This window comes from Malaclemys terrapin, chromosome 1 (assembly GCF_027887155.1).
Source record: "Malaclemys terrapin pileata isolate rMalTer1 chromosome 1, rMalTer1.hap1, whole genome shotgun sequence".
NCBI classification, from domain to species: Eukaryota; Metazoa; Chordata; order Testudines; family Emydidae; genus Malaclemys; species Malaclemys terrapin.
In genome coordinates this window covers 10,711,524-10,737,189 of record NC_071505.1, presented here as the reverse complement: position 1 = coordinate 10,737,189, position 25,666 = coordinate 10,711,524, and the positions used below count along the sequence as shown (strand labels likewise).

Here is a 25,666-nt window from a genome sequence, read left to right as displayed (position 1 = left end):
TCTATGGCCCAAAGGGAGGGTTCAGGAAGCCTAGGGTTGCTGTGATTTAGAGCTGCCCTGACCACAAACACCCCACACTGGCAACTGTGAGGAAGGGTTCTCCGGTAAGTCTATGCCATCCGGAGGTTGCTGAGGAAAATCGTCCAATGGCTGTTTAAAACAGCATCATGCCTGTTTTCCGCTGCCTAAGCAGCACAAAGGAGCTGTCGAGGGGTCCACTAATGGATACCATCTAGAGGATAGACTATTAATGTCAAATATTTTGTGTCTGCCTTTCTCACTCCCTGCCAATCTCCCTCTGACACAGATTTTGCTGGGACAGAAATACAACACTGCAGTTGACTGGTGGTCCTTTGGTGTCCTTCTGTATGAGATGCTGATTGGCCAGTCTCCTTTCCATGGCCAAGATGAAGAGGAGCTTTTCCAGTCCATCCGCATGGATAATCCATTCTACCCTCGCTGGCTCAATAAGGATGCAAAAGACATCCTAGTGAAGGTAAGAAGACACAGCACTTCCACTGTTACAGGTCAAATACTTTTTGCCAGATGCTAACATCTCTCTTTGATTTTTGCATCTTCTCACTGGTCTGCAGAGAAATGGGCTTAGTCCTATGGTGAGAAATAATCACATAGAATCATAGAAGATCAGGGATTGGAAGAGACCTCAGGAGGTATCTAGTCCAACCCCCTGCTCAAAGCAGGACCAACATCAACCAAATCATCCCAGCCAGGGCTTTGTCAAGCTGGGCTTTAAAAACCTCTAAGGATGGAGATTCCACCACCTCCCTAGGTAACCCATTCCAGTGCTTCACCACCCTCCTAGTGAAATCGTGTTTCCTAATATCCAACCTAGACCTCCCCCAATGCAACTTGAGACCATTACTCTTTGTTCTGTCATCTGCCACCACTGAGAACAGCCGAGCTCCATCCTCTTTGGAACCTCCTTCAGGTAGTTGAAGGCTGCTATCAAATCCCCCCTCACTCTTCTCTTCTGCAGACTAAATAAGCCCAGTTCCCTCAGCCTCTCCTCGTAAGTCATGTGCCCCACACCCCTAATCATTTTGGTTGCCCTCCACTGGACTCTCACCAATTTGTCCACATCCCTTCTGTAGTGGAGGGACCAAACCTGGACACACGATTATATACAGTGGTTTGTCTGAGGATCTCAGAGCACAATGGGCCTGATCCCAGGCCCCCTGAGTCTTAACGCCTACATTGATCTCCACATCGTCTCCATCCCCCACCTTGTTCTCTCATGTTTCATATTAGTCTTTCTGGTTTGGACTCGGGGGAAGGACCATTATATTTATGTGTCAATAAATGCTCCATCAATAATAATGGAGAAAAAGGATTCTCTGTTCTATGTATGAACAGCGCCTAGGCTAGCAGGACTCAGGCTTCTAGGAACCACCATAATAAGAATAATAAACAATAATGAAGTACAAACATGCTTGCTCAAACAAAGCACAACGTGTGAGACAGAGATTATGGAGGCCTGACTAGGAGTCTCTTTGGTGAATACGATGCCATCTTTCTGCACAAGCAAACTGAGCCTTTGTGAGCTTTATTTAATGTAGTATCAGAAATAAAAATCATCCTTATTGCTAAACACTAAACTCCCTTGCTGAGAAAGAGACAATTAGCCTGGTTATTGGCCACTTCCCATTAGCACTGAATTTATATAGTTATACATGTTGCAATATTTAGCTCCATTAGCATAAGCACTTAATTTAGCAGAGGGAACTCTGCATAGCTGAATTACAGCTGCGCAATCAATCTCCTTTGGTCTGTTTCAACACTGCGGCCAGGTTATGATTTGCTGGCACACAACCGAAGACTCCATTCTTTTCAAATAAGAGTAGCTGGGATTTCTTTCCATCTGATTCTTCAGTGGCTACCTTTGGCCCTAGATCTTATTGCTTATTAGTTGTGGAGCAGCAGCTGTGTGTTTGCTTGCTAAGGAGCATGCACATAAAAGACATGGTCCTGCCCCAGATAAAAGGCCTGATTTTCAAAAGACCTCAGCACCTACAACTGGGGGGCCAGGTTGCCCAAAGAGCTCAGCAGCCAGCTTCTTGTGTCGAGAACAACGGGAGCTGTTGGGCACTGAGCACTTTGGAAAATGTGGCCACTAGCGCTGGCAGGAAATGGTTTTCCTGTCACGCAAAAGTTTCTGAGATTTAAAAAGAAATTGTCCTGTTCTGTATTGGGACGAGAACAGAGACCTTTGAAAGATTTTCATGAAAACACACACACAGAGACCCATGCCATTGTAGCCAAGGTGGTTAGCTAAGGTGGAGAGACCCGGGTCTGAGTCAGGGAGAGATGGGTCTTGAACTTAGGTTACCAACATCTCAACAGATTCTGTAGTCACTGGTCTTTCTGGATGTTGGGAGGGGACAGTCTTTCTCCCTCTCTCTCTATCCAGAAATTCCATCCCGGACCTAAGCAACCTTTCCCCATGAAACTTTCATTAAACCTGATATGTCCTTGTCTCTCTAATACCTTGGGTCCAGCACGCCTACTACAACACTGCTCACCTACAGAAAGTCTCATTTTTGTCCAATTGGCATTTTCTAGTGAAAACGCATTTTGTCAAAACATCCCTGACCCACTCTACATGCCATTTCATTTAGGGGCCTGCAGGAGAGCTCAACTCTTGATAAACGAGGGAACCTGTGGCTGTGGCAGGGATGGTGGAAACTTCCTAACAGTAGGGGGCCCTGGGTGCCCGAACCGTGGCCCCACCCCGCACCGCCCTTTCCCCCTGAACCCTCGCCCCCACACCACTCCTTCCCCCAAGGCCCCACCCCTACACTGCCCCTTCCCCTGAGGCCCCACCCCTTTCCCCCGTTGCTCGTCCTTACGGCTGGTAAAAAGTGGGAAGGCATAGCCCCCATTGTTCCGGTGCCCCTGGGCCAAGGTGTCATGGTAAAAGTGCCAACAGAAGGGAAGACAACACACAGGGTGCAAGGAGTGACTTTTAAGTAGCTTTGCCACATCTTAGCAGCCTTTCTGATTCAGAGAGCCCCACAAAATGCAAGACCAGATGACTGGAATGCTTGGTAAAAATAAAGATGGGCAACACCTTCCTTATGAATATTCCAGCCGTCAAGGCCTAATTTTTCCAACACTGATGCCTCAGATTTATCTACAAAATATTCATCCTCACACAGGTAATTGTACACACATGTAATTGTGCAGGCATTTGTGCAGGCAAACAGGTACAGTAATTGTGCATCTAAGCACCTATTTTGTTCACACAATTCACCATTTGCTTGTGCACCAGCATGTTTTGAGGGCACAGCTTAATGGCTGACATTGAAAAATTGGCCTCAAATTTCAAACTGAAATAATGAGGACAGGACAAGATGATTCAACTTCCCGCTTGGCATGTGGGCCTAGGAATCAGCACCACTTTGCCTGCACGATTCATGTTTTCACTGAGTAAAGAGATACCGTGGGTGACACGTACCCTGGCTACGTGTGTGCTAGTCAGATGGTGCTATCCACAGAAGAGTAAGATGCTCTGCTCTCTGCTAACTTCCAGCTTTTCGTGAGAGAACCTGAGAGGCGGCTCGGAGCAAAGGGGAACATCCGCCAGCATGCCTTTTTCCAGGAGATAAACTGGGAGGTTCTAGAAGAGCGGGCGATGGAGCCACCATTCAAACCCAGAGTGGTAAGGACTATTCTTAGGTCCCTCCGATCAAAACGCTTTTCTTACCACATTCTTTTGTTCCTGAACTGTGCGTTCACCCCAGTGGCGTAACCAGCATAGAATATTTGGGTGGGCTCCGATTTCGGGTGGGTGGGCAATTATGAGGGGGCTGGGAGGGCAGCAGAGATGGGGGGCCTGCCTCTCCCCACCCCATGCAGCCAGCCTTGTGGGGGGGCAATGGATGGACCCTCTGCCCAGGGGCTCCCCGGGGCCCTGGGCATGCACCAAGCTCTGGAAGGAGATGCTGCTCTCCAGCATGCATGGCTCCCGGCTCTCTTCCAGGTGCCACTCCCCTACGCAGGGGCCCGGCTCACCCAGGCAGCGGGCCTACCTTTTTTGAAGATCTCCTCTACCGCCACCGGCTGCCCACTTGCTCGCCCTTCTCTCAATGGTGGATTAGCCATTGGGCCAACCCAGGGCCCCGGAAAAATGGGTGCTCCCACATCCCCACCCACTCTGCCTGCCCGGTGCTCCTGCCGGAGATCGGGGTGGGTGCGCAGGGGCTTGCTCCACTCCACCCGCCCCACCAGTGCTCCAGCCGGGGGAATGGGCTCAGGGCACAGGGGCTTTTCCTGCTCCACCCGCCAGGCCCCGGCAGGAGCGCCAGGCAGGCAGAGTGGAGCAAGTCCCCGCACCCTGACCCCACTCCCCGGCTGGAGCATCGGGCAGGAGCAGGGCAAGCGCTGGGACCAGAGCAGAGCCCGGGTTGGGGGGTGGGCCTGGATGCTAAGTGGGTGCGCCATGGCCCACCCAGGCCCACCTGGGTCTCCGTACCAGCACTGAAGCAGGCACCAACAGCCAATCAGAACAGCCTGCCTGGAGAGCACCAGCGGGATTCAGACCAACACTTTCAAATGTAGTCGCCTTTGGTCAGACATACTGGGCAACATTTTCAAGCTCCGGGGTCTAATGTCAGGGACCTCAACCCACATTTAGGCACCTAGGGCCTTGTTTTTAGTTGTGCTGATTTCCCACCTGCAGCACCCATTAACTTCATGCGGAGTTGTGGCAACTCTTTGCTTCTGCAAATCAGTCCCTGATCCCTCCACGTGGATTGACTTTGGACACACAGGGTGGACAATGTTGGCCTTTGGTTAAGTGCCTTAGTATACATTGAAGCATCTAACCATAGACATCCAAATGTGAAAATGCTGAACCTAACTTCTGGTACCCCATGCAGTGCTTAATTTCTGCCAGGGCTTGCCAAGGGCACCTGTAGGCTTGGCAGTTCATAGCCTTGGCACCTCTGGGCTTGCTGCATCAGTTATGAATGTCAAAAAATGGTTTGAGGCCCAGCACCTAATCGCTTGAGCCCCGGCACATCTTTCATTACAAATTAAGCACTGGTCCCATGGGATTTTCCTTCATTAGGACACACAGAATTAAGGTACAAAACCAAATCAAGCCATCAGCTTCTCTGTGAAATCTGGAGAACATTGATGTTGTCACTAATAGCAAGAGCATTTATATAGTACTTACAACACAGCATTTATGTAGAGCCTTTTACCTTCAAAATCCCTTCCAAACACAGGTTAATTAGCCTTCACAGACTGATACATAAGCATAATTATCCCTGTTTTACAGAAAGAAAAACCAATTTTCTAATATCCCTACATGGTAGAATTCACCGGGGTCACACTGTTGCCCATATAATCTGTACTCCCATTTACAGTACTTAGATAGCACGGTGATAGATAGGTGATTGACACCAAGGTACTGGATACTTTGATACCACACTGATACCAGGGTAACCAATCCCAGGATGATGGATATTTAGGCCTGGTCTATGCTTAAAAATAGATTGAACTAACTATATTGCTCAGGACTGTGAAAAAATTTTGCACACTGAGCACCATAGTTAGGTCGACCTAATCCCTAATGTAGACGTGGCTAGATCAATGGAAGGATTCTTCTGTTGAGCTAACTACCACCTCTTGGAGTGGTGGATTAACTACATCAACGCAAAAACCCTTCCATCAATGTAAGAAGTGTCTACACTACAGTGCTACAGTGTAGATATGCCCTTAGATACCAAAGATATGGGTGCCTTAAATATACCATTAGATTAGATTTGGATAAATGGTAAATGCTGTGAAATGAAACAACTGATTTTTTCGTTCTTTTCTTCTTCCTTCTTGAAGAAATCCGCAAGTGACTGTAGCAACTTTGACAAGGAGTTTCTCAATGAAAAACCTAGACTGTCGTGTGCAGACAGAGCGCTGATTAACAGCATGGACCAGAATATGTTCAGCAACTTTTCATTTGTGAACCCTAAAATGGAGAGGATGTTATCCTGAGATCTGCCCTCCCCAGCACCTTCCTTGCTAAAGGAATTCTGAGAATTGATTTGAGTAACACTTCTATCAACTGAAAACCAAGAATGGTTCATTTGGACGAGGACCTGAACAGAAGCACTCACCAGTGAAAACTGATACCGTGTTTGTGGGTTTCCACCTGGTGGTATCCTGTAGCAGATGCCAAACGTACTTCACTAATGACCAACTCTCTTTCTGGTCTCTCTCTCTCTTTTCTGGATGCTCTTGAATTTGAAGGCAATAGAAAAGGAGTAGGTACAAAATACTGTCACCTTATTCACACACATAGCCGGTGGGACTCCTCGTGTGAGTAAGACAACCGCATTTCGGCCCTAGCGGTGCGTCTCAGATTTGCTACTCCAGTGTCCAGTCCTGATGTTCTTATTGAGGCAAAACTTCCATTGAGTAAAGGGTTTGTGTTCAAGAATTGGATCTCCTAGAAGGCTACCTTTCCAGGTAGGTCTCTTTTCAGCCCCCAGCTGTGCACCTGTAAAATTGTACGTACACCTCCGTGCACTTGGCGAAGAGGAACACCGGCCTGCACTCTTTAAAAACGCCTTGATCTAGGCAAGAGTTAGAATTTGCCCTCACAAAATAGCCTTGGCACAGACGGGCTTTACGGGTGCAAATTCCAGTCCTTGCATGCACAGAAATGTTCGATTTGCCTAGGTGCGCAGGCAGGGATTTACACTTGCGCAGGCTGGGGACATGTAGACGTGGTCTTCAAACCACAGACTAAACATCTCGCCCTAGGTCAATGCACTGAGGCTCAGCTCTGAGCTTTATTCATCGCCTCTGCATTGTATGGGCGTGGCTGTGCTTCAACCGGGGGGTGTGATTGGCAGCTCGAGGAGACGTACCCACGCTAGCTCTGCCTGAGCTAGTGCGCTCAACTTAGAGCATGGCTGGGGCACCGCAAGCAGCGCGAGGATCGAGCTGCCCCAAGTTCACGCCTAGCATCTCAGCCATGTACACACTCAGGTAGGCCATCCCCCCTCCCCAGTCGCTCACAGCACTGCATCTGCACTCTATTTTTAGCCCGCCAGCTCCATCAAAGCTAGTGTGGCTGGGTCTCCTTGAGCTGCGAATCACACCCTCATCTCCAAAGGTAGACGTACCCTATGGGTGTTCGTTCACACAGGACTCTCTAAATCAGGGCTTCTCAGGACAAATTTTTTGGTGGCCTCAGCGTGCGGCCACCAACTCTTGCTGGTGGCCGCTCTCACACTTTTTCCTAAAATGCTTAATTAGCTTTAAGAAAAACAATTAAATATGCACCTATGCAAGTCCATATCGTTATAATGTATTTATTGCTAGCTAGTAAGTCCGTTGTGAAAAGTGATATTAACCTACAAATATCTCTTTTCACAGCAGACTTACTCAGCCCTGCCAAGCCTGGGAACAAAGTAAGGCCTGGATGAGGGGCTAGGGAGAGGTGGGGGGGTAGAGCCTGAAACCCTGCTAGCCCACCACCCCAGGACTGAAGTCCGAAGCCTGAGCCCCACCACCCTTGGGAAGGTGGGGAACTCACCGGCTGCCTGCTCCTCCAGCATTGTGCCCCACGTGTCTCCAAAGGGGGCCAGGGCCCAACCCCTGCTGACAGCCCCAGCAACCAACACCAAGGTGGTGCATCCAGGAGCAACAGGGAGAGGGAGGGGCTGTTACTCCCCACACACAGAGCCCAGGGGCTGTGGCCGCAAGAAAAGCCCCTGGTGGCCAAGTTTGGGAAATGCTGCTCTAAACTCCTGTCCCAGCATCAGGGTAAGATCTGGGCTGAGTTCTCTTTGGGGGAGTCTCTTCTTAGAATCATAGAACATCAGGGTTGGAAGGGACCTCAGGAGGTCATCTAGTCCAACCCTCTGCTCAAAGCAGGACCAATCCCCAGACAGATTTTTGCCCCAGATCCCCAAATGGTCCCCTCAAGGATTGAGCTCACAAGCCTGGGTTTAGCAGGACAATACTCCCCCTGCCTAACACCTGGTCAGGATTATGGAGAGACTCTCCCCAAAACATTATTTAGGGATTTCAAGATTGGGCCTCCAGTCATTGCCCTGCAGGTATTAACTTGAAAGATAGTATTCAGTACTTTCAAAGACTGAACAACTTAATACTGCTACAAATGATGCTGCCCCTGCTCTTTGGTATTCAGCAGGGACCTGAATCAAGGTACAAAACTGCACACAACACTCTAAAGATGAGACAATACATTGCATGGTATGGCAATTATTTTCTCTCAACTGTTGACAAGAAGTTGCTGACCTATTATGTTCTGTTTGGGGCAAAAAATATTGTAGCAGTAATGAGATTTTAGTGGAAATCCTTTACAATAAATGTACGCTGTCTTCTGAGATTTGCAAAACTTCCTATTTATTCAGTTGCCGTTCAAGAGATAGAAACGGAAAGATCTAATGCCTCTAAGTTACTGCTTTTCACTGATAGTCTTATGGAAATATTTAGCCTGGTTATCATGTCAAAGCAGAAATAAAGAGCCAGATTCTCTGCTCTGTGTAGCTCTGTTGACTTCAGTGGAGCTATGTTGGTTTATTCCAGCTGAGGATCTGTAGGAATATTTAGAGATTTCCAAGGGCAATGTAATGTTTGTGACTCATTACAATTAAAACTGTCTTAGGCTTTCTACCTGTGCAACCACGCTGTGGATATCAGTGTCAGTGGCCATGGTCCCATGTGAGGGAATGGGCACTCAGCGTAATACGGTGATGGGCAGCAGTATGAAAATCTAAAACAGAAAAGAAAACCACCGTGCTGTTAAAAGAATATCCCAGTAATGTGAGTCTCCTGCCTCTTGTGAAGTCCCTGTTTGTGCTGTATGAAATGTAGGCGAAATCTGTGCACGCTGTTTGCCGCTAGTCATCATGTTTAATTAGAACCGTTAACATGAATTTTTAAAATGTCAGTGCTGTTTGTACAGTTTAATAAAACGTTGGGTACGATTGGCGAGTCAGCGTAAATGTGGTTAAAGGGGAACAAAGAAAGGAGCCGCTCCGAAAAGCCATTAAAATTGTGATGGGCGCGTTGCTGTGCATTCTTCAGGGGCATTTCGACCAGGTGGTAAGGAACCAAAGTCAGGACGCATTTGGATATTAAAAACTGTGCTATGGACTAACGTCTATTTCTGATGACAGCAAGTGTAAAACCAAATTGTGCCCTTACGTAGGAGCATGCCTCTCCTGCTAATGTCAATAACGGGATTTCCTTGTGCATCGTGGGGCCAGATCCTCAGCAGGTGTATCTCAGTTTCGCTCCATGGAAGTCGACGGAGCTATGCCAGTTTATACCAGCTGAGAATCAGGCCTTTTGTATCTAAGAGAAAAAATTCATATTATAACAAGGGAAAAGGGATCAAAGTAAAAAGCCAAATTCTCCTCTTAGTGACAAAGGGAGTTGCATGGGAATAATAGAGAGGTCTAACATCCACCATAATGTTCCAAATATGCTTACGAGGCCTAGATTTAGGCACCCAGTGTGTTGTTTTAAAAAGCACTCAACGCTGGCTTAAACTTAGCTCCCATTGAAGTCAATGGTTAAACTCCCATTGACTCCAGCAGGAGCAGAGTTAGGCCAATGTGGTGTGCTTTTGAAAATCCCACACCTAAATCCTTAATAGGGCATGTAAAAGAGGATGGCCTGGTTCTCACTTGCAGTGAAGTCAGTGGGAGCTCGGAGTGCTCAGCACTGCTGGTAAGAAGGAAACTTCCCATTAGATTCTTACATTCGGAGTTAGGAGCCCATTATTAGGCATCTAACTTTGAAAGGGTGGGTCTTTCTGTACTTAAACCTAGAGTGATGGATCATGTCACTTCCTGCTTGTTGAATTCCAACCAAGCCTATTCTACTCCTGAGGGAATTCTGCGCTAAAAAATTAAAAATTCTGTGCCAAAAAATTAAAAATTCTGCACAGGATATTTTAAAATTCTGCAAATTTTATTTGTCAAAATAACACTATATAATCATGCCAGTTTCAATTATTTTGGTAATTTATTTCAAAATACCTGTCAGCAAGTATGTCTGTAACAATACAGACATACACATGTACAGTAATGTCCCCAAGGTCCCCGATTTCAGCACTATCCCTTAGTGAGCACCAACAGTATGCTCAGGGTTATACCAGAATAACTGTTGAACCGAGCTGTCTTTTGGCTCAGGTTCAACTTCATAGTACTGTGGATTGGCATTGCAGACATACAATTTCTGCCATTTCACTTGCGCCTCCCCCGCCCTCCCCGCATCAAGTGGAAATACTGCCAAATAGATACATCACGGATTGCCTCTTAAAGGCATATCACATTTAATATCTGAACTGGCTCCTTGTCTCCTGCTTTGATTTTCTTCTGAATTTTGGCTCTGAGGTTTCTTACTATTACCTAATCCTGTCTGGTGTTCCACACTGAGGAACTAAGACAAGTTTCATTATTAACACTGTCATCCAAATTAGAAATGAACCCAAATCAAAACCTTATTTACCAACACGCCTACCTTATAGGAAGCTTTGGATCTAAACTTTGTGCTCAGCCCCTATCTCCAATGGGATGAACAAAACCTTTGAGATCCAAGACTTTCAAGAAATTCAGAGCTGGGTTTGAAAAGTCTAATCTGAACGGTATTGTTCTGAACTGTTGCCTAAATGCTTCCCATTTCTCCTTCCCCCAACCCACACAAACCATCCCCAAATAGCCATCCTGACTCACTTGTCTCTCTCACCAACGGAAACTGGTCCAATAAAAGATATTACCTCACCCACCTTGTGTCTCTAATATCTTCACTCACTAGACATAGAAACTCCCTCTCCCCATCTGTAACACTATCTACTGACATTCTTAAGCTGGTTCAGCAGAACGCCAGAGGAAGTACTGTATTTCCTTAGCTTTTGGTGCAGAAGCTCTGATCAAACACAAACAATTACTACATACAGAAGACAGATGGCCTAGTTGTTGGGCACCTCCCTAGAACTTGGGAGACCTGGATTCAAGATCATGCTCCACCATGTGCTTCCTGTATGACCTTAGACTAGTCTCTCTGGGACAGATTTGCAAAGGATTTAGGTACTTAAGGCCAGAGTTTCACAGACATTCAGGCACCTAAAAGTGCAGGTAGGTGCTTAAGCGCTGACTCCACCCCTTCCTGCCCCCGCTCCGGCCCCTCCTCCGAGGACCCGCCCTCAGTCCGCCTCTTCTTGACCCAGCTCCACCACTGAGGCCCCTGCCCACTCTCTGCCCTCCCCCAGCTGCCAAAGAGCTAATCAGCGGGGCCCCAGCTGTGGCTGGTGGGTGTTGAGCCCCCACTATTTTTTTCCCCTGGGTGCTCCAGCCCTGGAGCACCCACGGAGTCAATGCTATGCCTATGTGGGACCTATGCCTATGTGGGACCCAGTTGCCCAACTCCCAGAGGAGTTAGGTGCCTCACCTGCATAGGCACTTCTCGAAATCCCTCTAGGTGCCTCTCTGAATCTTTAAGTCCTGAAATACATTTATGAATCTGGGCCTCCATGCCTGAGTTCCCCATCTGTAAAATGGGGATTAGAGCATGTCTCTACTGCACAGGGATGTTGCAAGGATAAATATATGAAAGATTATGAGATGCTCAAATACTACAGTAATAGGGGCCAGACACCTATGTAAGAAACATAGCTAGACATGCTATAATGTGATCACTCTTCTCCGTTCAGCTCAGATTTTTAGTTCTGCTCTACCTACATGCACAGTTGGACTGACATCATGGGAAACCAGGTAGGGAAGAAGAGCAATATATTGGAGTTGAGATCTGAGAGGCAAACACAAAGCATGGATTTCCCCAGCCGGGTTGCTGGGTATTCAGATGACACTTTGCCCCTAGAGTAGTGCCATGTTCACTGGGGCTGAGGTTATAACCAAAGTTGGGATGGGATGGACGCTGCCTAACCAGCTTTTCCACTCTTTTGTGCACTGATGTCATGAGCCCGCCCTTTGTTTGCCAAACGGGAATCCCCGATAGAGCCGGTCAAAACATAGCAAACATTTTTCACAAAGGAGAAAATGTCCAAACATTTAAGAGATGTGCACCAGCTCTGATTCCTGAACCACAAAGGGAGGGAAGACCCAGGGATCCTGCATACCTAGGTAAGTTGTAATATGGTGGCCTCCTAGAGAAGCTCACCAAGAAAATGCAGGAAGTCAAAACATATGAGATGAAACCAGTTTCCTTCAGGGGGCCACTGACGTTTTGGAGGCTCTTGTTACGACGTTAGCCCACAATAGACAGTGGTACTAATGGAACCAGGTCAGTGGTAAGGGGTGCCAGAGGCCAAAAATATATCCTTCCACTTGTCCTGAGAAATGAGCAAACGGCCGAAGATTTACCCCCATCCTGCTGACTGATCTGGTCACTGCTCAGTTGTCGTTAATCTGAGGGAAAGAGTCAACAAATCACAGAGCCTGGTTCTTCCACCAGCGTAACCAGTTACACTAGTGTAACTGCCTTGTTTCCAGTGGCATTCCCCCTGTTTTCACTGGCGTAAGTGAGATCAGAATCAAGCCCGGTGTAGCAGATACAAATTGAAAAGTTCTGACAGCTCGTCCATCCAGGCCATCTCTGACAGTGCAACTCTTACCCAGCGGTGTGCACAAGGCCTGCGGGGGGTTACTCCAGCAATGCCCCTCGAATGGTTTTGTTCCCATTCCACAGCCTGGGGGGAGAGATCCCAAACGTCCAGCCCAGTTACTCAGGCTGGATTTGTCTGTAATTAATGCAGGCTAAATTAAGTATCTGGTAACATCCAGCTGGGTTATCGTCCATACAAGGACATAGGGTTCATGTGTCACCCTCACGCAAGCATAGCCAAAGGGAGCAGCCTGAGGAAGTGAGATAATTTGAGTTGCTGAATCATCCTCTGTGGTTTGGTGGCTGAGCACCACAAGCTTTTAACACCCCGCTGGCCAGAACTGCTCCCAGACATCATCCCAGACAGCCAAACTGCAGAGCAGGTAGGTGATTCGCAAGGGAAACACGTTTGAATAACTGCCGAAACACACACACCCCCCCCCATTTCATTTACTGCACACTGTGCTTTTGACTCTGACTGCAAGAAGAGGGGTCTGCGTCTGGCCCCGAGCGTCATCATTTTGAAAACCAAAGGCCCGAAGCACGGGGGGGCCTCTACGCTGCGAGAACGTGAACGCTGCACATCTCGCCAGAGCGATGGGCTGAAATGCTGGTCTCTCCCTGTCAGGAGGTGTCTGTGGTGCACAGAGAGTGACGTGGGAAGCGACACTCGCTTTCCTGTGGTGAAATCTGCTGTGAGATAGGAGCCAACTTCTGAACGCAAACGCGAAGCGTCTGTGTGGAAGCGGACAAAAACTCAGCCCCTTGCTGATGTTTTCAACTAAACCTAACTCCTCCAAAGCAGGTGCAAAATCTTCTTCGGAGAGGGGCATGTTTTATTGCAAACGGTTTCATCCAGGTCTTACAAGGGCTTGGTTGGTCTTTCATTAGGGGGCCGAATCCTGCCTTTGGCTCCAGGTGAAAGGAGTGGCGTGTGTATATCCACAATGATGGCCTCCCAGGCATCAGGTCTAAATGTAAGCCACATTTTTGCACCCGCAATTCAACTATGGTCTCAGCTCAGGTCGTGAGAGGGGCAGGAACCCAGATTTGCCCCCACAATTGATTTGGAGCTAGATTCTACTGATCTTACCCGTGCTGAGTGGGGCCAAAATGTGATTCCCCCACTCAGTTACTCACCTGAGCAGCCCCATTCTTGTCAATGGAGCTACTCAGGGGAGTCATTGCTCACCAGCGTGAGTAAGAGGAGGAAGGAGGTTCACAGCCTAGCCCTGTGTCAGTTGTCTCATTGAGTTAAGGTACTGCTCAATGAGAGTAAGGGTGGTAGAATCAGGACCAAAATCAATTGCAGATGTATTAACAACCAAACCATGGACAGCTTCTACACAGGTGCTTTGGCGTTCAGGTGCCCTGACTCCCCGTCAGCACATCCAGAGTGGGCTAAATTAGTTTGTGGTGTATATCATGCTGGACCAGTGGTCCCCAGCTATGGGCCATGGAGCGTATCTGCTGGTGTTCCGAGGAGGACTTGCTGGTCATATGGTGCTGGCTGATCCTCTTGGTTTTCAGCTACTACATCATGTCAGAAGACATTAAATACTCTCCTAACTAATTTCACAGTAGCAGCCGTGTTAGTCTGTATCCGCAAAAAGAACAGGAGTACTTGTGGCACCTTAGAGACTAACAAATTTATTAGAGCATAAGCTTTCGTGGAGTGGGCTGTAGTCCATGAAAGCTTATGCTCTAATAAATTTGTTAGTCTCTAAGGTGCCACAAGTACTCCTGTTCTTTCTCCTAACTAATGTTACTATTCCATAGAAGCAATTGGGGTAGTTGCCACAGGGATTTTACATGATCACAAGTGCTGGTTGGAAAATGTATTTTATATTCTGCAAAATCTATAATAATATGAGAAAACAATACATTTTTTCCTATGTTTTTCCTGGCATTTTTCAGCCCAAAAAAAAATCAAACATAAAAAGCACATTTGTTTGGTTGGTTTTGGTTTTATTAACAGCAGCTGAAAGTCAACCGACGTCTGAGTTTGGATTTCTTTTGACAAAAATGGAAAATGTTGTGGCCAAAACTCCATTTGGACAAAAAGCCACTTTTCATGTAACTAAACTCTCTGCACTGACTAGTGTCAACGAGAGAGACAATCCTTTGCTTCACGCAGTGCCTGTATATTAGCTTTTCAAACAGCTCTCTTTTACGCTCACTCTCTCTCCCTGCTCTTTCTTGCTGCTTGCACTGGCAGGAGACGCACACAAAATGTCGCTTTGCCGCTTTCTTGAGCCAGACTCACTCAGCAGCAGAAGCAAGTAGAGCGGCAGCCCCACGGGTGGGGTTAGAGCAGCTCTCGAGAGCATTTCTAATCCTAAAGAGGTCGGCCATGCAGATGTGTCTGAGGCAGAGCTGCTGCTGGCTGCGTGACTTTCATAGCGCCCTTAGCTGGTGTTCAGTTCACTGAGGCCAGGTACTTGGGCCCAGAGCTTCTAAGGCAGTGATTCTCAAACGTATTTGATCGGACCCAATTCTTTGTGTCTGTAGTCATTTACACCCACACCCACAAGTACATATACTGCCACCCAGCTCTGAAGGCAGAGGGGAGAGCAGCGGCTGCTGGCCGGACACCCAGCTCTGAAGGCAGAGGGGAGAGCAGCGGCTGCTGGCCAGACACCCAGCTCTGAAGGCAGAGTGGAGAGCAGCGGCTGCTGGCTGGGTGCCCATAGCCCAGTGGTTAGAGCACGCTTCTGAAAAGTGGCAGACCCGGGTCTGAATCCTTTCTCTCCGCTCAGGCAGAGGGAGGAATTAAACCCAGCTCTCCCACCTCCCCGGTGATTGCGCTAACCACTGGGCTAAAGGCTGCAAGGCGACCCCCTCCAGCTGTTATGTGGGGCGTGAGACAGGTGCCTAATTCATTTTCATGGACACGGCCTAGGTGCCTAAGCCACCGGACTGCAGGAGGGGTTCCCATGCATGGATCATAAGCAGAGATAGGCACATCCCCATAGCCCAGACTTCAGCACCTATCTCTGAGAGTGGGGCAGGGCTTAGGACAAACCCCTCTCTTTGGCTTCTCCAGTTGGCTAGCTTAGGCAGTTCCCTTCCTATTGATATAAAATAATTCTGCTTAACTGCCAGGGGGCAAATTTGTCACGTACACATGGGAGAAAGAAAAAGGACAAAATGCAGGGTTAGCTATAGGTAGTCAGGAAGTTCCTTCAAGAGGAAATGGAGCCAAACGCCAAACCTGGAGACAATGGACCTTTCTGTGCCTGCGTCCTGTAGATAGCTAACCGCTTAGTTTGCAAAATAAGCAAGGAGGAGGGGGCAAATAGATGAACAATAAGGGGTCATAAGAGGGGCAGATACATGTAGCTTGCTAATTATGTATGGTAATGATGGCAAATTTTGGCCAATCATAGAGCGATAGATTATCATAAGCAACTGCATATAATGCTTTGGTGTAAGTGTTTTCTTTGTTCTTGCTGACTTATGAGCTTGAACCCAATTGCAATTGAAATAAACGGATCGCCCCTCCCGGGGCTCCTTGCTTGGCTAGCTGTGTCCGTCTCTCCTTATTCCTCAGCTGGAACGGACAGAAATCTCTATGACACTATCGTGCTGTCTTTTGTGGGTCACATTCTCAGGCACCTCTCTCTTTCTCCATGCATTGTATAGAGAGCCTGGGCGCCTAGCTCAGGCTTAGTGGGTCACAGTGTTGTTCCTGTGATTTTCTAGGTGCCTAAAAAGTTAGGCATTGCAATGCTCAGGGTCACAGCACCCAAGTTCCTTTGTGGATCCGGGCCACAGAGACTGCACTATGTGGCCCTCTCTCCCTTCAGCAAGGGCAAAATTTGAATCCTACTCTGAATCTGATATTCACAGAACAGAGGCCATGGGTCAGTCTGTAGATAGGCCAAAGTGCACACTGGTGTGATATGGCTAGGCAGATAACAAGGCACTTCTGTCCCAAGTTGCATAGGCACCTTAGAAATACCTGAGACAGAATCTGGACAGGAATCTTCACGCTTCGTCCTTTAAATCACTTCAGTAATGAACCTACATGCTCATTATGTGTATCAGGGACCCTGATCCTAGGCACCTGGAGAAAGGTCTGATCACTTTCCCAGGGCCAACGGGAGCTTGTAGGAAGCAGACTAAGCACTGTGATTGGTGGAGGTTGTGAGGGGTGGGGTCAGAGATCCTTTAAATCTGGACATTTCCTCCTCAGTCAGACTGATGGGGAAATTCAAAGAGGGGAGAGGCTAGGCCAGGCCAGAAAAGACAAGAAAAGCAGGGTAGCTTGATTCAGGAATGTGCTGAAAGCTCACTCTGGGATCGGTTAGTGCGGGGGCTGTTTTCTTTACCACACAAGGATGGGATTTGCAGGATCAATGGGCATGTGCGTAGAATCACTGCAGACTAATGGATGCTGGGAGTTCAATATAAAACATCCCCACCAGTTTATTTGTGGTTCCGTAGCAGTAACCTGGCAGGCAATAACACCGCAAATAATGTAGGGAGAAAAGGACCAGGTCATCCAGCCTAAATCTGAGGGTCTCCAACACTGTTCACCGTCCCCCTGAAAGCTGCACCCTACCCACTGAAAGCAGTACGCCTCTATTTAATGTAAGTTGTCCTATCTAGGCCCTGATGATGGCTGCTCACTTTAAGGGGAGGGGATCAAGCAGAAAAAATGAGGCCCACGCACAATAGGACTATACCTTCAATTAGGATGGAGAGCTAACATTGCACTCAAATTAGGACCCCTGGAAGCACCTAGAGTAGGACAGAAAACCAGATGCCTCACTCCCACCTCCCCTGCCCCGTGGAGCCACCCTTTGGATGGTGCTCCACTGGTTTTTAACCCTGAATGATCCTTAGACACCATGGTGACAGATGCTTGATAGATGGATGGTTTGATTGATCAGGGAGTGTCCATCTATATATTCATGAAGTACAGATTGGCTTGGGGGTGGGGTGAATTAGAAATCTCCACCCAAGGAAACTTTCTGGCTACAACTGGAAGGTAAAGCTGTAAAGCAAAGGGATTTGGTCATGATATTCAAGCTGGGTCAACTCACCCATGCCTGCATATTCACCCACTCGCCCTCTGAAATGTTCTCCCCACCTGCGTCCTTCTGAGCAGATCCTGCTCTCCAGTCCCAGGCCTGAAAGGGCAGAAGAGAAGACAGGGGAGAGGACTAAAGGGTGGGAGATAGTACTTGGGGGTGGGGAGAGAGCAAGAGGACTAAGGGTTGGTAGAAAACAGAGGAGGAGACCGAATGGTAGGTAGAGATCGGGCTACTCAGAGGAAAGGAGGAGAGAGGGGAAATGCTGACAGCAAAATCTAGATGGGGATAAAGGCAAAATAAGGAAGAAACAATAAATAGAAATTGTCACGCTGTCTGGAGTGGCCCACGACTGTGAGTGCCAGTCTCAGGGCAGGGGGTCAAGAAGCAGGGTGGAGACCTCAAACTGGTTGTATGTGCTACAATTAGATTTCACCAACCTGGTAACAAATGTCAACTCCTGAAGCACTCTAACAGTCTTACCGGAGTCACAGACAGTCCCCTTGGGCATTCCCCTCTGTTTTGCCACCTGGGCAAGCTGGACTTTGTTGGTTGCTATACACCAAAGATCACAAAAGATTCCAGTTGCTTCCAGTCCCAAGAGATCAGTCACTTACTTAGGTCAACTTAGAATCATAGAATCATAGAATATCAGGGTTGGAAGAGACCTCAGGAGGTCATCTAGTCCAATCCCCTGCTCAAAGCAGGACCAACCCCAACTAAATCATCCCAGCCAGGGCTTTGTCAAACTAGGCCTTAAAAACCTCTAAGGATGGAGATTCCACCACCTCCCTAGGTAACCCATTCCAGTGCTTCACCACACTCCTAGTGAAAGAGTGTTTCCTAATATCCAACCTAGACCTCCCCCACTGCAACTTGAGACCATTGCTTCTTGTTCTGTCATCTGCTACCACTGAGAACAGCCAAGCTCCATCCTCTTTGGAACCCCCTTCAGGTAGTTGAAGGCTGCTATCAAATCCCCCCTCACTCTTCTCTTCTGCAGACTAAATAACCCCAGTTCCCTCAGCCTCTCCTCGTAAGTCATGTGCCCCAGCCCCCTAATCATTTTCGTTGCCCTCCGCTGGACTCTCTCCAATTTGTCCACATCCCTTCTGTACTGGGGAGACCAAAACTGGACACAATACTCCAGGTGTGGCCTCACCAGTGCCAAATAGAGGAGAATAATCACTTCTCTTGATCTGCTGGCAGTGCTCCTACTAATACAGTCCAGTATGCGGTTGGCCTTCTTGGCAACAAGGGCACACTGCTGACTCATATCCAGCTTCTCATCCACTGTAATCCCCAGGTCCTTTTCTGCAAAACTGCTGCTTAGCCAGTCGGTCCCCAGCCTGTAGCAGTGCATTGGATTCTTCCTTCCTAAGTGCAGGACTCTGCACTTGTCCTTGTGGAATCTCATCAGATTTCTTTTGGCCCAATCCTCCAATTTGTCTAGATCACTCTGGACCCTTCCTTACCCTCCAGCGTGTCTACCTCTCCCCCCGGCTTAGTGTCTTGTACCTCAGATCTCACACCAAAGACAATGCTTGTAGCCAATCTTATAGTAAACTAACTAAGGGTTTATTAACTAGGAAAAAGAAATGAGAGAGTTACTCACAGGTTAAAGCTGGCAAACATACATACACAAATGAGTTACAGTCTATGGTTCCAAAAGGTGACAGAGTTGTAGCAATCTGTGAGCACTGCATATCTTTTAGGGCTAACCCAGGTTGACCATGGGGATCTCTGCTGCTGTTTCATGACTTCAGCCCTATGAGAGTCCAAACAGCAAAAGAGATGAAAAATTTTCTTCTTCACTATCTTTATTTCCTTCTTCCAGAATTCAAGTTGGTGGAATGATCCCTTTTGCACTGTAGCCTCTTCAGGGGTGTGAAGGAGCAGTTAATAAAGTCTTTGTATTGTGATGTCTCTCAATGGCCCATTTCCTTTTGATAGCCTTCTTGAGGAGCAGGAGATAATCCCTCCTGAACTTAAATATTACCTTACAGCACATGATAAAGACAGTATAAGTGAGATTAATGCCTGCTGCAATTTACAAGCATGTCATAAAGTCTAAATACTAAACACATTGTTATAAGTTCAATACCCATCTTAACCCTACTAACACCCAGGTGAAACGGACTGATTTCCAGCAATGAATTTGTCAGTGCTCGGTTGAGAGCTAAAGCTTTGGCAAGAGCTGGCACCTGCTTTGCCGGCATCACAGAAAAAGGCCACAATATAGTAGGAAAGAGAGAGACTGAAGAAAAACTGCACCAGGTACAGAAGACAAGAGGAAAGGAATGCAGGTTGTTATGATTTTTATACAGCAATGTCTTTATACAACACTTTAAATCAATGGTCCGATTGTTGTTCCTAGATGCCACCAGCATCTTTAGAGAGGAAAAAGAGTCTTGTGGTTAAGACACAGGATGGGGCCTCAAGAGATGTGAGTTCAGTTCCTAGTTCTGCTGCAGAGTTTCTGTGTGACCTTGGGAAAATCATTTAACAGCTCTGGGCCTCCGTTTTCTATCTTCCTTTCTCCAACTTCAGAGATTCATAGATTCCAAGGCTAGAAGGGACCATGGTGATCATCTAGTCCAGGGGTCGGCAACCTTTCACAAGTGGTGTGCTGAGTCTTCATTTATTCACTCTGATTTAAGGTTTGTGTGCCAGTCATACATTTTAACGTTTTTAGAAGGTCTCTTTCTATAAGTCTATAATATATAACTGAACTATTGTTGTATGTATAGTAAATAAGGTTTTTAAAATGTTTAAGAAGCTTCATTTAAAATTAAATTAAAATGCAGAGCCCCTCGGACCGGTGGCCAGGACCTAGGCAGTGTGAGTGCCACTGAAAATCAGCTCGTGTGCCACTTTTAGCACGCATGCCATAGGTTGCCTACCCCTGATCTAGTCCGACCTCCTGCATAACACAGGCCAGAGAACGTCCCCAAAAGCATTCCTAGAGTGTATCTTTTAGAAAAAAAATCGAATACTGAAGAGGACAGGTCTCTCCATTATTTACCACATGTGATGAATAATGTCATATGAAAACTCCCAGTGAGGATTTTAGATCTCCTTTGAGGTCATTAATAAAAAAGGTTAAATAGCTGCTTCATTATCTTGCCAGAGATTGATATCAGACTAACTGGCCTATAATTACCAGGTCATCCTGTTTTCCCTTTTTAAATATTGGCAAAACTTTAGCTTTCTTCTGATCTTCTAAAACTTCTCTGGTGTTCCAAAACTTACTGAAAATCAACATTAATGGTCCATTGAGTGTCTCAGCCAGCTCTTTTAAAACTCTTGGATGCAAGTTATCTGGACCTGCCAATTTTAAAATATCTAACTTTACTAGCTGCTGCTTAACATCCTCTTGAGACATGAGTGCAATGGAAAGAGTATTATCATATTATATTACTATATCATATTTTCCCCAAATACAGAACAGAAATACTTGTTGAATGAGTTCTACCATTCCACTAGTAATACCATTGCTAGGATTTCTTTTGTTCCAAATATACTTTAAAAACTCCTTCTTATTGTTTTATAGATTCATAGATTATAGGACTGGAAGGGACCTCGAGAGGTCATCGAGTCCAGTCCCCTGCCCGCATGGCAGGACCAAATACTGCCTAGACCATCCCTAATAGACATTTATCTAACCTACTCTTAAATATCTCCAGAGACGGAGATTCCACAACCTCCCTAGGCAATTTGTTCCAGTGTTTAACCACCCTGACAGTTAGGAACTTTTTCCTAATGTCCAATCTAGACCTCCCTTGCTGCAGTTTAAACCCATTGTTTCTGGTTCTATCCTTAGAGGCTAAGGTGAACAAGTTCTCTCCCTCCTCCTTATGACACCCTTTTATATACCTGAAAACTGCTATCATGTCCCCTCTCAGTCTTCTCTTTTCCAAACTAAACAAACCCAATTCTTTCAGCCTTCCTTCATAGGTCATGTTCTCAAGACCTTTAATCATTCTTGTTGCTCTTCTTTGGACCCTTTCCAGTTTCTCCACATCTTTTTTAAAATGCGGCGCCCAGAACTGGACACAATACTCCAGCTGAGGCCTAACCAGAGCAGAGTAGAGCGGAAGAATGACTTCTCGTGTCTTGCTCACAACACACCTGTTAATGCATCCCAGAATCATGTTTGCTTTTTTTGCAACAGCATCACACTGTTGACTCATATTTAGCTTGTGGTCCACTATAACCCCTAGATCCCTTTCTGCCGTACTCCTTCCTAGACAGTCTTTTCCCATTCTGTATGTGTGAAATTGATTTTTCCTTCCTAAGTGGAGCACTTTGCATTTGTCTTTGTTAAACTTCATCCTGTTTAACTCAGACCATTTCTCCAATTTGTCCAGATCATTTTGAATTATGACCCTGTCCTCCAAAGTAGATGCAATCCCTCCCAGTTTGGTATCATCCGCAAACTTAATAAGTGTACTTTCTATGCCAATATCTAAGTCGTTGATGAAGATATTGAACAGAGCCGGTCCCAAAACAGACCCCTGCGGTACCCCACTCGTTACGCCTTTCCAGCAGGATTGGGAACCATTAATAACAACTCTCTGAGTACGATTATCCAGCCAGTTATGCACCCACCTTATAGTAGCCCCATCTAATTTGTATTTGCCTAGTTTATCGATAAGAATATCATGCGAGACCGTATCAAATGCCTTACTAAAGTCTAGGTATACCACATCCACCGCTTCACCCTTATCCACAAAGCTCGTTATCCTATCAAAGAAAGCTATCAGATTGGTTTGACATGATTTGTTCTTCACAAATCCATGCTGGCTATTCCCTATCACCTTACCACCTTCCAAGTGTTGGCAGACGATTTCCTTAATTACTTGCTCCATTATCTTCCCTGGCACAGAAGTTAAACTAACTGGTCTGTAGTTACCTGGGTTGTTTTTATTTCCCTTTTTATAGATGGGCACTATATTTGCCCTTTTCCAGTCTTCTGGAATCTCTCCCGTCTCCCATGACTTTCCAAAGATAATAGCTAGAGGCTCAGATACCTCCTCTATTAGCTCCTTGAGTATTCTAGGATGCATTTCATCAGGCCCGGGTGACTTGCAGGCATCTAACTTTTCTAAGTGATGTTTAACTTGTTCTTTTTTTATTTTATCCGCTAAACCTACCCCCTTCCCATTAGCATTCACTATGTTAGGCATTCCTTCAGACTTCTCGGTGAAGACCGAAACAAAGAAGTCATTAAGCATCTCTGCCATTTCCAAGTTTCCTGTTACTGTTTCTCCCTCTTCACTAAGCAGTGGGCCTACCCTGTCTTTGGTCTTCCTCTTGCTTCTAATGTATTGATAAAAAGTCTTCTTGTTTCCTTTTATTCCCGTAGCTAGTTTGAGCTCATTTTGTGCCTTTGCCTTTCTAATCTTGCCCCTGCATTCCTGTGTTGTTTGCCTATATTCATCCTTTGTAATCTGTCCTAGTTTCCATTTTTTATATGACTCCTTTTTATTTTTTAGATCATGCAAGATCTCGTGGTTAAGCCAAGGTGGTCTTTTGCCACATTTTCTATCTTTCCTAACCAGCGGAATAGCTTGCTTTTGGGCCCTTAATAGTGTCCCTTTGAAAAACTGCCAACTCTCCTCAGTTGTTTTTCCCCTCAGTCTTGATTCCCATGGGACCTTACCTATCAGCTCTCTGAGCTTCCCAAAATCTGCCTTCCTGAAATCCATTGTCTCTATTTTGCTGTTCTCCCTTCTACCCTTCCTTAGAATTGCAAAGTCTATGATTTCATGATCACTTTCACCCAGGCTGCCTTCTACTTTCACATTCTCAACGAGTTCCTCCCTATTTGTTAAAATCAAGTCTAGAACAGCTTCCCCCCTAGTAGCTTTTTCAACCTTCTGAAATAAAAAGTTGTCTCCAATGCAGTCCAAGAATTTGTTGGATAGTCTGTTCCCCGCTGTGTTATTTTCCCAACATATATCCGGATAGTTGAAGTCCCCCATCACCACCAAATCTTGGGCTTTGGATGATTTTGTTAGTTGCTTGAAAAAAGCCTCATCCACCTCTTCCACCTGGTTAGGTGGCCTGTAGTAGACGCCTAGCATGACATCTCCCTTGTTTTTTGCCCCTTTAAGCCTAACCCAGAGACTCTCAACACTTCCGTCTCCTATGTCCATCTCTACCTCAGTCCAAGTGTGTACATTTTTAATATATAAGGCAACACCTCCTCCCTTTTTCCCCTGTCTATCCTTCCTGAGCAAGCTGTACCCATCTTAACTATAATGGCCATAGATTTTTCCTTGTGTCTCTTTGCTTTCCTTATCAATTTTCTATAGTTCCTGCAGTTCCTAGCTTCTGTTTTATATTCATTACTATCAATTTCCCCTTTCTTTAGTTTGTTATATAGCTTCCTTCATTACTCCTCTAAACCAGGTCAGTTTTTTAACCAACATGGCCTTCTTCCTCAATTGTGGGATTGTGGCTTTTGGGGCACCTAGTAAAATGTTCTTAAACAATTCCAAATTATCTGATTTGTCTCATATTGTATTCCACTTTGTGAAATTAGCCCTTTTTAGAACACCAAGTATATATATCACTGGTCTGGACTTCATTCTGTTTGCACATTATAAATGTTGCACTTAAGTTACCATTAATTTTTAGTTCTGTGAACAGTTCCTCTTTATTTGTCAAGACGAGGTCCTGTAGAAAGTGTAGAGAATTCCCCGGTGTTGGATGTAACACTTTTTGTGTATTCAGTTGGGAAGTATTTAGAGGCAGGGACTGTCTCTGTGTTTAATCTTGGTCGAGTCCTCTAGCCGCTCCCATAATAAATAACTGAAAATGTTCCCAGCTTTGGCAGGGAAGGGTTGACACATCACTTGTCCTCAGCCATGATCTGCTAAGGATAGTTTTGGCAGACTCATTTTCTCCCCAAAGTATTGACAGGTATGCAACAGGTTGATATGACAAGGGGAAGTTGATTAAAAGGGAGCTGTGATCGTAGGACTCTCACAAATCAACATGTAAATTTTCCTTCAATATCATCCATTGCTAAAACAGCAACTCCTTGAAAGTGAGGCAAATGCGCGGCAGAGTGGTGATGACTCATTTCCTGAGCAGCACGAGAAACGAGAGCTCTCACATTTATGCTTGTTATCAATCACTTGTTTAAAGGAAATCTAATGCTGCACTATCCATCACCGCCAATGATGAATATGGGCCCCGGGACAGACAGAATTGATTTACATGTCTGGGGCAGCCATTTCCAGAAGTGTAGCATTCTGCGTGTGGGAATGTTGCTGAGCACTGACCTTCTGGAAACCACATGACCTAAAACTTGGACATCTCACTGTGTCTAGTCCCTAGCAGCAAGAGATATTAAACAAGTGATACATCAGCCAACTGCGTATATCTGGTCCACCTTGTATTTAGCTGTGACACTCTGTATATGTTTCCCAGACCTGAAGAAAAGCTCTGTGTAGCTCAAAAGCTTGTCTCTCTCACCAACGGAAGTTGGTCCAGTAAAAGACGTTACCTCACCCACCTTGTCTCTCTAATATCCTGGGACCAACATGGCTCCAACTTGTTTATAGTCAGGCCCAGATAAGTTTCTGGAATCCAACTACCAGTCCTTCTAGCACAGGGGTGGGCAAACTTTTTGGCCCGAGGATCACATCTGGGTATGGAAATTGTATGGCGGGCCATGAATGCTCATGAAATTGGGGGTTGGGGTGTGGGGGGGTGAGAGCTCCGGCTGGGGGTGTGGGCTCTGGGTGGGGCTGGGAAGGAGGGGTTGGGGATGCAGGAAGGTGCTTTGGGCTGGGACCAAGGGGTTTGGAGGGAGGGAGGGAGGGAGGGAGGGAGGGAGGGGGATCAGGGCTGGGGCAAGGGTTGGGGCACAGGCGGGGGTCAGGGGTACAGGCTCCAGGTGGCACTTAAGCAGCTCCCAGAAGCAGCGGCGTGTCACCTCTGCGCACTGCCCCATCCGCAGGCACTGCCCCTGCAGCTCCCATTGG

The 25,666-nt window shown here is 46.5% G+C and overlaps 1 protein-coding gene across 3 annotated transcripts in view; it reads left to right on the top strand.

Annotated features, from left to right (window-relative positions):
• Window positions 1-8,984, top strand: part of PRKCQ (protein kinase C theta) — a 93,084-nt gene extending 84,100 nt beyond the window's left edge. For all 3 annotated transcript variants that reach the window (XM_054016108.1, XM_054016099.1, XM_054016117.1), the window contains 3 exons: window positions 308-496; window positions 3,551-3,679; window positions 5,860-8,984. In XM_054016108.1, the coding sequence (XP_053872083.1) occupies window positions 308-496; window positions 3,551-3,679; window positions 5,860-6,015 (474 nt within the window). In that variant the 3' untranslated portion in view covers window positions 6,016-8,984. The remainder of the gene's footprint in view (window positions 1-307; window positions 497-3,550; window positions 3,680-5,859) is intronic.
• The last annotated feature ends 16,682 nt before the right edge of the window (window positions 8,985-25,666 follow it).